This window comes from Phoxinus phoxinus (genome assembly GCF_949152265.1).
Source record: "Phoxinus phoxinus genome assembly, chromosome: 5".
In the NCBI taxonomy this organism is placed as follows: Eukaryota; Metazoa; Chordata; class Actinopteri; order Cypriniformes; family Leuciscidae; genus Phoxinus; species Phoxinus phoxinus.
In genome coordinates, this window is record NC_136880.1 from 20,377,045 (window position 1) to 20,389,159 (window position 12,115).

The 12,115-nt window shown below is 37.5% G+C and overlaps 1 protein-coding gene across 2 annotated transcripts; it reads left to right on the top strand.

Annotated features, from left to right (window-relative positions):
- Positions 1-1,852: 1,852 nt before the first annotated feature.
- On the top strand, positions 1,853-12,067 carry mtf2 (metal response element binding transcription factor 2). 2 transcript variants are annotated; one of them, XM_079612043.1, is made up of 15 exons: positions 1,853-2,220; positions 2,721-2,922; positions 4,062-4,143; positions 4,896-4,988; positions 5,086-5,186; positions 6,686-6,834; positions 6,988-7,083; positions 7,161-7,229; positions 7,443-7,566; positions 7,655-7,722; positions 8,868-9,038; positions 9,199-9,301; positions 9,412-9,467; positions 9,604-9,702; positions 10,091-12,067. In XM_079612043.1, the coding sequence occupies exons 1-15, from the start codon at positions 2,216-2,218 to the stop codon at positions 10,458-10,460; spliced, it is 1,788 nt and encodes a 595-aa protein (XP_079468169.1). In that variant the 5' UTR covers positions 1,853-2,215; the 3' UTR covers positions 10,461-12,067. The 2 variants fall into 2 exon arrangements, with proteins under 2 accessions (XP_079468169.1, XP_079468170.1); XM_079612044.1 differs by having other exon boundaries at positions 1,886-2,220; positions 9,628-9,702; positions 10,091-12,053.
- Positions 12,068-12,115: the final 48 nt, after the last annotated feature.

The window sequence follows — 12,115 nt, forward strand, 5'->3', positions numbered from 1 at the left end:
AAAAAAACATTCACTTTATTTCAGCTATGAAGGCAACATTTCTCATTTTCATTTAGGCTATTTTAACTTGACATAAAAACTAAAACAGAAATAAAAAAAGTTAAAAAAGGACAAAAACACAACAAAATTACTAAACCTAAAAATATAAAACTAAAAACTAGTTGAAAATCTTAATAATAAAAAAATACTAGAATCTTAATTATACTAAAATACTGATATAGAGGCTAATAAGGCACATACAGAATGTGCCGTGCCATTTAGGAATGATCCAGACTTTGACCTTTAATATCCAGCCTTGACAAGCTTAAGCCTTGAGAAAGATTCAGAGACTTTGACCACAGCTGGTTCACGAGAGGACTAGTGACACTTAAATATAAAATAAAGGGATAAATAATTCAGAAATAAATTAATAAATCACTTTTTTAAATCACTACAAAATAGGCTGTTTAATTAATGTTTTTACAATAAATAATATAATGCATGACTAAATTAATTGTTTTAAATTGGAAAGGCACAATAGAAACAAGCTAATTATTTATTTGCTTTTTAAATACTAAACAAAACTTCAAAACTGCCCAACGTAAAGATTATTTTGATAACTTTCATCAAAAGCATGGTAGCATGCAGCTAGTACAATGCAGCATTTGTATTCCTGGCATGCGAGGTTTGGCCTCATTGGTGAGGCCACCAGAGGTGCATAAATGCAAGGCACAGCACTTTCAATTATATAGTGCTAAATGCAAGTTCATATTAAAAGTTGTTTATGAACTGTCTTTAAAGCTCAAAATCTTTCATCTCCTTTCATCCAATTTCATCTTCTTTCATCTCTCCAGGCTGTTGAATAGCCTGCACTCTCCATATTGTGATCTTTGCAAAAAAAAGAAATAATTGTCATCTGCTTGCCATGTATGTTTTTCAAGAAAGCTGGTGCCATGTGCTATCGCATGTTAGCTGTATAGCCTTTTTTAGACAGGGTTTTATAACATTCATATTAAATATGGCCTCTTAGCCAATATTACAGCTAAAACAGAAACAAAAACGTTGGTAATTCTTGCAGTAAATAATATTTAAATAGCTGCAGTTTTTCATTGAGTGATTAAAAAGGAAATGTGAAACTGGACTTAAATCAAATGTATAATCCATATAGAAGTTAGAAGTTGTTCAATATGAAAGGTTCATTGACATGATGTTATTTTTTTTATTACAATTTACAATAAAATGCAGTTCATAACAGATAACTTAAAATACACAAAACTTTAAAATGAATTAAAAGTCATTTTAATATTTTGTTTTCGTAATATTATGTGGAACTTAACCAAAATGTATTGGTAAGCTGGAATGTGGGCACAAGTAGCCTAGTAATAATCTTTTATATGATTAAAGAAATCATTTAAAAATGCTTTTATTGGAAAACAACCAAGCAGAGGGGACGTCACCCAAATAAAACGTTGAAATATTCATGCATTGTAAAAAAATTAAAAAATTAAAGTTGCTGCCCTAAATTTTAATACAATCAACTTGGATTTGTAAGTCCTTTAAACTTTTTTTGATGAATTAAAGCAATTTTAAAACACATGTTGTCATAACTTATTGATCATATAATTTTTTATAATCATTTTTTACATAATGATGAAGTTATTGAAAAAACATGTTTATAAAACCTTGTTTATATAAAACAGGCATAAAGATTTACTTGCACTGTGTGTGTGCAAATTATTTTAGTGCTTTTTAAGTCATTGTCTAAATTTTGGTACAATGAAGCCAACATCAATAAAAAAGATGTTTGGAACATGTGGTTTAAATTATACTTTTATAAGATGGCTTTTTATAAGTTTTGACTGTCTGTCGCTGTAAAGACAAAACAGTGACGCCGACGCGGAAGTGTGATGGGCGAAAGAAAGAAGCGCAGAGTTAAGTGACGGTGTGAGTAAGTGAGGTAAACATCCTCCCACTAACGCTTTTTCAAATTTTGTGAGGGAAAGCGAGTCCGTGCGGAGCGCGAGCGCGTCCCACAATGCACTCGCCGCTCAGCGGGAAACAAAAATGGCGAGAGCGAGCGAGCAAAACCAGCCGTTTACCGTAATGTAAAACACTTCATGCGTTTGAATCTTCTCGCAAAAGCAGAATCAAAACCATTCAAAGCGGAGCTCCTGCTGCCCGTTTATGGTGTAGTTCTTTGTGTTTGTGCGACATTGTAACCCGGGAAAGTGGCCGAATGAGGTAAGAGAGACCCAGACTCTTCTGTTATCAGTCTGTTACAATACAACAAGGGGGTGTGCGGGGGGCTTTCATCTCTCACTTTATCAGCAGGTTAAAATTACTGGCTTTAAATGTGCGTTTTCTGATACCAGTGAAACCATTTGTTCAGGCTTTTGAACGGGAGGCTTTTTTCTGTTGGCACATTGTTTTGAATGAGAAATCCTGCTAGCTCTCTCCAGCTATGCTGCTAACAAAAGAGGCTTTTTTTGCTTTCACTGTCATTCTGTATGGGCGCTTCACTGACCAGCCAATACAAAGTGCACTCAGTCCCAGAGAAGATCCCAGGGCGATTTTTACACGTGAATGCCTCTGAAATGTGCTCGAGGATAGTCTGATAGTACATTTTCAGCCTTATTTCTTTATTTGACCAGGTGCAAGCTGCTTTTTTTGTGTGTGTTAGTGTAGGCAAAAATGTGGTTGAATCATATTTTTCATGAGCTGTTTTTTTGCTCATTTGACAGAGACTCAGCAAGTGCAGATAACCTGGCCGCCCATCAAAAGACACCTCCAAATCGCCAACACAAGTCACCGGTGCCCCTGTCACGATTTCCCCTGAACGATGGGCTGAGCGACACGGCCAGGCTCGCCAACAAGTTTGAAGAAGGGCAGGACGTCCTGGCCCGATGGTCAGATGGCTTGTTTTACCTGGGAACTATCTCCAAGGTGTGTAAGGGATAAAATACACTCAGATAAATCATTATACCAAAATAATCATTATATCAAAATATATTTAACATAAATAAATGGAAGTCAGATATTGACTTGAGTAAATTGTATGAAAAGAAAATGACAGCATAAGGATGTAAGTAATGAAAGTAGCAAAGATATATAGGTAATCAGTTGCCCTGGGGCAACGGTTGTTTATACTGGTTAGTGGTCAAAGTATTTAACCAATCAGAATCTAGTATTCTGGAGTGTACTGGTGTAGCATAATAAAGTGCAACAGCTGCGTTCTGGAAGTACAATTCCCATTCATTTTCTCCATAGGGAAATAGATTTTGAATGATAACTTATGACTTTTTAAAGACAGACCTACTGTGAGCTCAGAGGTTGCTAATCAATGGTTATGTGCTTTTGTTGAAGCCATCAGTTTGCGTTATTTAAACCGTATTTTTAAAATAATTGTGTTAAACAATAGAATTCCAGGTGATTCACTTTGCCTGTGCCTGGAGAGAAATCTCCACCAATCAGAGAATCGTGACTAATTAAATGTGTGTGTGTGTGTGTACAAATGTGTATATATACTGCATATAATATATTGTGTGTGCATATATATATATATATATATATATATATATATATATATATATATAGTTAATGCGACATCTAGTGTATATAGCCTATATATCTATGCATCAGTCTGCGTACACGTCACACAGAAGGAAGCGCCCGCGCCCTCAGATCACTTGGTTGTGGCTGTGCTATATATATATATATATATATATATATATATAAAATAAATGTAAAATTAAATTAAAAAGTCAATATGTTTATATTTGTCTTTTTTATTTGTCATTCGCAATACTTCATGGGATTGTAGTTCTTTCCCTCATTAAAGTCAATAAATACACAGTTGTCTACTCATTTTTAAAAAAAACTTTTTTGTCATTGCCTCATATCAAAGTTTGTAGTCTTTAAAAAAAAAATCCTAATAAGCAAAGCGAATGGAAAAATGCTCCCTGAGCCAAGGCTGCTGAAAAAGTGGGCAGGCACTGTTTCCCTTTATAATCACAATGTAATCACCAAAAAACTTGCTTCTATCTCGAGTAATCAGAACGTCTTTTGATTAATGCTTTCCACAGATAGATAAACATAAGCATCGCTGCTTTGTGATTTTTGAAGATCAGTCTAAATCCTGGGTTCTCTGGAAGGACATTCAGACAGGTAAATACAAACTGCTTTACATTCATTGTGATTGAAGAATACTGATGCCCTGTTACCCATCTCTGAAGTGGGTCTCAGTGAGAAGATCTTGTCATGAACATCCTGAGTTCGATTTATGAGCACACCATCCACTGACTGATTCTAGGCCTAACTTTTAATTTACACATCATATTCCTTCTCTCTTTCTGATCATTGTAATAGAAGATGTGTCAGTTCTTCTATTATTCTGCTTCTTTCATGCCGTCTGACTTTGTGGTTTTGTTGTTTGCCGCCGTTTGGTTTCTCTTCCCCATCTCTTTCATTCAGCCTGAGTTATCTCTTAATGTGTCCCTGACAGTTGACAGACCTCAGAGTCTCCAGGCTTACACAAACCGTAAGTTCCACATCGAGCCAAGAGACGAGAATAGGGAAGGTACCTATGGCATCTGTCGCTGTATCTCTTGGTAACAATTCAACAAAGGCGTTCATGCATACGCATAAAAGAAACGTACTCATAGTTTTATCTTCAGGTCATATTAGTTTCAAGTGGCAGTTGCAGTGAAGTATTTCGTGGTTTTCACATTTTACATTAGAAGTTCGGAAATATTTTTTTGGAATCTCCACCCCCCACCCGCCCCCCACTTTGACATTTATCGAGCTTCTGAATGCACTCTCCCCTTCTCACAAATGTAGTCACTGTTCCCAGGTGTAATGGAGAAGACAGTCGTGTACAGCCGCACACTTGTTCATTTCTTTATTTGTGTTTCTTTTAGGGGACAGTGGAGGGGAAATGCTCTGCTCTATTTGTCAGAATGAAAGCTCCGAGCCCCCCAATGAAATAGTCATCTGTGACAAATGTGGACAAGGTAGACTGCCTCTATCCTTCTTTAAATCGGAGTCATTTTCTCTCAACCACATTAGGGATTGAGTTGGAGATTTCACTGCTGAACATCTCTTCCACAGGATACCATCAGCTATGCCATGCTCCCATAATTGACCCCAGTGTCATTGCCTCTGATGACAAATGGCTCTGCAGACAATGCGTGTTCGCCACAACAACAAAGGTTTGTTGATGCCACATTCAATCCTGTTTTATGCAATATCTTAACTGAATAATTATTAAAGGTGTCCAGCAGCCTATGACCCTCTTCTCATCATTTGCAGGGTTTTTAATGTGCAGACAGGATGCTGCATTTTTTTAATCAAATCAAAAACTCCTCTTGACCCATTGTTTTTACATATTAAATGACCTGTAGGAGTCTTTAATGCTCTTTCCTGATACTTTCGCAACAGAAGTGTACCATAACCTTCATTCTTCTATGAGGGTTGTGGATGTGGGAATATATAAAGACTTTTCCACACCTGGTGAATGAATCAAGGGGGAAAAAAAATATGTATACATATACAGTACCAGTCAAAAGTTTGGAAACATTACTATTTTTAATGCTTTTGAAAGAAGTCTCTAATGCTCATCAAGCCTGCATTTATTTGATCAAATACAGGAAAAAACAGTAATATTGTGAAATAACATTTAAAATTTAAAAATAACGGTTTTCTATTTTTATATAGTTGAAAATATCATTTATTTCTGTGATGCAAAGCTGAATTTTCAGCATTATTACTCCAGTGTAATAGTGTCACATGATCTTTCAGAAATTAATCTGCAAATATTATGTAAATAAGAGATTTGTTCATGTTGATTATAACCAAAGACTATAGATAAAAGGGACTTTGTTATAACAGGAGTCCAGAACTCAAGTCACTGATAAACTCTCGCCATTTGATTGACAGCTCCAGTGATCGTAAAGGGAGCGTTCTTTGATCGCTTTCTAAGTTTCTCTCTATATATAATTTAATTACAGTTTAAATAACATTATTTTGTTATCTTACTAAGAGAAACAATGTGAAGTTGACCGTTCGACTATTCGAAGATCGCAACTCATCCCTAGCCAGAGCTGAAATCGTGACTGATTTACCAAAGAAGAATCCACTGTGAAATGTACAGAATACAAATATATAATGCTGAGACATTCACATTGTTGAAAATAATCACATTCCTAGCATTAGGATCCTTTGGAAGGTAATTTTTAAATGTTATTTTTAGTCCAGTATCGATCCTCTCTCCACACTAACGGTCTTTCACGTATCTATAGGCATATTCCATGACGAATCGTTCTCTGGACTTGGTTACAATATAAGCTGTTTTTGGACTAACAGAAGTTTTCGGTTCTGTCAAAATGTCAAAAGCTTAAGGAAAATTTTAATTCTCAGTTCTTGGCCCCTTTAATTCATCCTTGCTGAATAAACCTATTTATTTATTTATTAATAAAAAAATCTTACTGACCCCAAACATTTGAACAGTAGTCTAAAATACATCCAGCGCCTTAGAAATCCCAGGACACTACATGTTTTTTCCCTGGTATGACTAAAAGGGTTATGTAAACCCTGTTTTGAATAAATCTCCAGAATTCTGACTCCACCTAAGAATTGAGTGACTCCATATGCAGGCTAGAGGCATGTTTGTCTGTCCTGAATTGTTGTGGTTGCATCTCTGAAATCATAGAGAGGCGGTGCACTGAAGAAGGGGCCAAATGCCAAAGCCCTACAGGAAATGAAGCAGTCTCTGCCATATGCCCTTGAAGATTTAGTATGGGACCAGGGCCACAAGACCAACATCCAGCAGTGCTACTGCTACTGCGGTGGTCCTGGCGAGTGAGTGCAGCACACACACACCATTACTGAACAACACCTTAGTGTGATATAGTTCTTAAAATAATCCCCATCATAAGCTGGAGGGGATTGTAGATGCACAATAACGCCTGCAGGAAGTAGAATTGTAATGTCACTTATGTTCTCCTCCCACAGTTGGTATCTGAAGATGTTGCAGTGTAATAAGTGTAAACAGTGGTTTCATGAAGCCTGCATCCAGTGTTTTCAGAAGCCAATGCTCTTTGGAGACAGGTGAAGTACTGCTCTCAAATCATCCGAATAAAGTGAAATCTTGTCATTTTTAATAAAACTTCTGTCTTTTTTCTCAGGTTCTATCTATTTATTTGTTCCGTTTGTAATAGTGGACCAGAGTACCTCAAACGCCTGCCTCTGAGATGGTGAGTTTTGGACTGTGTTCACACTTGGTTCAATTGCTGCAGTGTGAAAGTGTCTTTTAAACCACGTAGTACAGAACTTTAATATAGGCCAAATCAGTAATCAGCCAGAACATCAAAATAATTGACCAGAATTTCAGTGTTTATATCTAAATGTTTTGTTTTAATTGTTTCACTGAGGATTTTTGTCTCCATCATGTGTGTGTTCATTCACAGGGAAGACGTTGCACACCTGAGTCTCTATAACCTGAGTGTAATTCATAAAAAGAAATACTTTGACTCAGAACTCGAACTGATGACTTACATTAATGAAAACTGGGATAGGCTTCAGCTTGGCGAGGTATCAGTCTGTTTTGTGTATTTTGTAATTGCACTAATGTGTAACTAGTGTTAATGTCGCTCTTTCATTTCTGGCTTTGTACCCCCAGCTTGCAGAAACCCCAAGAACAGAACGATATGAATGCATTCTGGAAGCACTTAACAGCAACCTCAACATGTGAGTTTATCTATTTGCCCATCATTCTGTCTTGATACAGAGCTTGAATTGAATTCATTTATCTGGCCCTTTTAGCTTTAGCTAAAATCCAAATTTTGTGCATTTCCGATTGGAATCATATGGCGCTTTTCCACTGCATGGTACGGCTCGGTACGGTTCGATTCAGCGCGGAACGGTTCGGCTCGCTTTGCTTTTCCACTGCGTGGTACGACTTGACTCGGTACGGCACGGTTCGGTTCGCTTTAGCTCGGTTGCTTTTCCACTGCAGTTAGTACCGCTTCAAAGTGGGTGGGACTGATCGTTATTGTAGGTCCGGTGGTAGCCGTGTGCGGCTAAGAGCTGTGCTACTTCCGCTCCTCGGCAACCAATGAGAGGAACGTCTGCACCTCGTCCACTGACCACGATTCAGCCATTTCTTGTTTGTTTGTTTTTTACTTTTTTTTTGTCAAGTAAAAACTCTAAAAACAGGTGCTACCGTGTTGGCTGTTGTCTGGCTATTTAAATCTAGCGGGTTTAGTGTCTCGTGTCGCAAATACAATGACGCTGAAGTGACGATTCTGTCTGACCAATCAGTGATCTGCAGTGTTTTCACGTCACATTTAGTATCGGTACGGTACGCTTGGAACCTCAACAGAGGTGGTACCATTTAAAGCGAGCCGAAGCGAGCCGTACTGTACCGTACCATGCTGTGGAAATGCGTCATAAGTGAGCCGTACCGAACCGTACCGTACCATGCAGTGGAAAAGTGCCAAAGCGTGCCGTGCCGTACCGAACCATGCAGTGGAAAAGCGCCAATATATAGCAAGCGTTCTTTGATTTTTACAAATCTGTTTCAAGCTACATCTATATGTGGTTTCTATAAATCCGTTTCAGCCTGACCGGCTCTGATCGGATTTCACATAGCTTTTCTGCCTGTCACTTATGTTACGCCAAACGTAAACATGTCAGACCTCGTTGCAGGAACAAAGTTGGGTTTTTTATGTAAATGTGCAGGTTATTATTATTAGAAATGTATAATATAGTGTAGAAATCTCTTTGGTCCGGTGTTGAGGTGTCTTCAATCATTGCCATGGAAATCATGTAGCCCAGATTTTCCAGATTTGTATTGACAGTGTGAACATAGTCTTTGACCTGTTGGGTTCTAGGTTCATGTCAGGGAAAGAGATAAAGAAGAAGAAGCACCTGTTTGGATTACGAATTCGCTTCCCACCGGCCCCCCAGAGCTCCGAGCTCCTGTCAGGCCGAGAGCCGGAAAAAGCTTCCCATGAGATCAAAATCAAAGGCAGAAAAGCCTCAAAACCCCCTCTTTTATCCAGGTTAGTCATCACTTGTTTCTTTCTTAATATTCTATGTAAATTTGACATTTAGAATATTTGAAGTACATTTTATATAATTGAAGTTAATTTAAATATTACATTACTATTTGCATTTATTATAAAAAATTAAATATTACATTTATTACATTTCCTTTTTTAGCATTGTCACTAATGGAGCAGTAAAGAAAGGAAAGAGGAAGCATCACACACACTCTTTAGAGATGTTGGCGAAATTGAGAAGATCAAGTGAACTATTGGGACAGGTAAATAAGTGACTTCTTTTTTATGTACGTTGCTGGCTTTATTTAATGATCATTCCAGAAAAGTTTAATGTAGACATGACATTTTTGTTTTTAACCTTTTTTCTACGAAGAATAATGGGAAGTTTCCAACTTTAGACAACTCCATAGACCTGATGGCCTCAAAAAGGTGAGACAGAGATGAACACAAAATTAATCTTGTAGTTTTTGAAATGAGGCCAAATAACATTTATTAAATTACAAAAATATTTTTTCCTACCTTTTTTTGTGTGTGTGTGTGTGTGTGTGTGTGTGTGTGCCAAAAGTGAAATATCTTTGCCTTCATCAAGTACCTCAGATGTTGAATCCGTTGGTGCCACCAGCACAAGTGAAACTACCTCAACCAGCCTCTCAAGGCAGTCCAGGTGATTTAATTTTCATTTTAAGGATTTCATTTGTCAATTTGTGACATGATTATTGATTACCGGTATGTTCGTGACATTTATTCTCCCCTCAGTACTGTGAATATGTTCAAAAAAAGAATTATTTAATTGTTTAAAAATTCATAAATTATAATTTTCTGTACATTTGCACATTCATGCTTATTTTAGTTGTTTTTTTATAGTCTTTATAACAGTAATATAATTTAGTGTTTTTGTGGGATTGCAATGCATTAAATTAACATTTAAAATAATGTTACGGGTGGCTTCTTCAGGCCTCAATGTAATGCCCATGCTGACCTCTACCATTGATTAAAAAAATGTCATACTTAATTGTTCAAAAGCGTGGTGCATGTTCCCTGTTCATCTCCAGTTTGGGCAGTCCGAGCGGACCACGCACTGGATGCTTATGGCCCACCTTCACACAGCCCCCAATAAAGAGGCGACGGGGACGTCCGCGACGAGCACTGCAGCCCCCAAATCCAGAGATTTCTCCGCCCTGCAACCCAGAGCCGCAACCCGAGCCCAGCCCCCTCCCCTCCTGCCTCTACAGCGGCATGGACATCATGCAGGGCCTGGACCCCGACACCCAGCTCAACCACCTCAAGAGCTCCATCAGCACTTACTTCGGAGCCGCGGGTCGCCTGGCCTGTGGGGAGAAGTACCGTGTGCTCGCTCGCCGCGTCACTGACGAAGGAAAAGTAGAGTACTTGGTGGAATGGGAGGGCGTCACTGCCTCCTGAGCTTCATACGGGTGTACTTCTGGTGAAAGTACGGTCCGCTTTGGCCCTAGTAATGTACTATATTTTGAGACAAGTAAGGAGGGAAGTGAATGTACATGGATGACTGAGGTAATTGAGGGGCCTCAGGACTACCATAGAGATGGGACTTTGTAGAGTTTTGCGTGTATGACCTGTCTCTGGAAATTTAAACGGACTGCCTTCACATGGACTGGATTCACACATTGAAGGTGGCTGTAGTTTCAGGTTAAAGACATAATCAATTCACTACGATGTGAAAATAACCCGAGTCCTCGCTTTTCGTCTCTGATGTGCAGGTGCCTTAAGGGGTTGTGAAACAGATACTATATATGCTGCTGGAGACTGAGGACTTTTTTTTTTCTACTTATTCAGTTAAACATTTTCTCATAGCTCACATTGCCAAGAGGAGAGAGCGCTATTGTCAGTAGGGCACTTTTATTTTACATTTCAATTGATTGCACATAAGTTCTCATTCTGTACATCCAGTATTGTCTCGTCTCAGTTTAAACAGCCTAGCTTGTGATTTTCGTTATGAAATGAGATTATGATGTTAAAAAAAACCCCAATGTAAAATGGTTAATTCTTCTAATGCCACAAAACAAAAATTAAATATATGATTAGCATTAATATTTACATCAGATCTTGGTATTTTCTGGGACGTTCCACAAATTCCTAGGTGGCTGATAGATTTTTTTTGTATTATTTGTTATTTGTTTGTAATTTGTCTCCTGAGGGTCTCCTTTTTTATCTTTTTTTTTTTTTTATTAAAAAAAAATAATTATATCTTTAAAGCATATGACAGAGCGCTGTAGCGTTGAGAGGTCTTCGTATATCCCCCCTTAAAAAAAACTGTTCAGCTGTTGATATCTGCCATGGGAATTTAATTTCTAAATTAAGAGGGTTTTTTTTAGGTTAAGTACCATTTTAGTTTAATTTCCTCATTTTAAATCTGATATCTAATTTTCATTTTTGTGGGGCAGGGATAGTTATTTGTACTTTTTGTTATACTATGCAATGAATTAAACAGATCTGTGTATTTTTTATATTATGTTTTATTTGCAGCTTCAGCTTCTCATTACAATCAGAAATCGGCAGCAATAGTTTTGTTACAATTGACTCAGGCTTTTTGTGGTGCTATTTATTGCTTTCAAACGGTATACACTAACAAATTGTCCATTTGCGAGAGCACTCAGGATACTTTACAGCTTCGCTGTAAGATTTGATAGGACATCCAAATGAGATTTTCAATTCTCAGCTTTGTATTTTCATACATTTCTAAAATCCTTGTTTTTTTTAATTTAGGTGGAAAACTTTTTTTTTTGGCCTGAGAATGCCCTGTTCTCCATAATATTATCTTACACCTTGCAGAGGGTGGAAGTAGCGTTTGTATCAGGCAAGCTTAAACATTAATACCTCCTTATTTCGAGAGAACAAATTCCTATGAATATTAAGCTCTTGTTATGTTACGTGTATGAAGCATTATTCAGTTGGTGTACCAGTGTTAGTAAAGCTTGCTTTGTATTTTACTGGCTTTGAGCAGGCTCCTTTAGCCAAAGAATAAAGATCTCAAACCTTATTGGTGTAACTGGACTTGTTGTTGTTGTTGACATTTTACACCTAGCAGGGGGAAAACATAA

Excerpts from the sequence above, each read along its gene's own strand:
- mtf2 (XM_079612043.1), top strand. Across the intron at positions 5,187-6,685 it reads TGTTCGCCACAACAACAAAG|AGAGGCGGTGCACTGAAGAA; the intron begins GTTTGTTGATGC and ends CTGAAATCATAG. Across the intron at positions 7,084-7,160 it reads CCAATGCTCTTTGGAGACAG|GTTCTATCTATTTATTTGTT; the intron begins GTGAAGTACTGC and ends CTTTTTTCTCAG.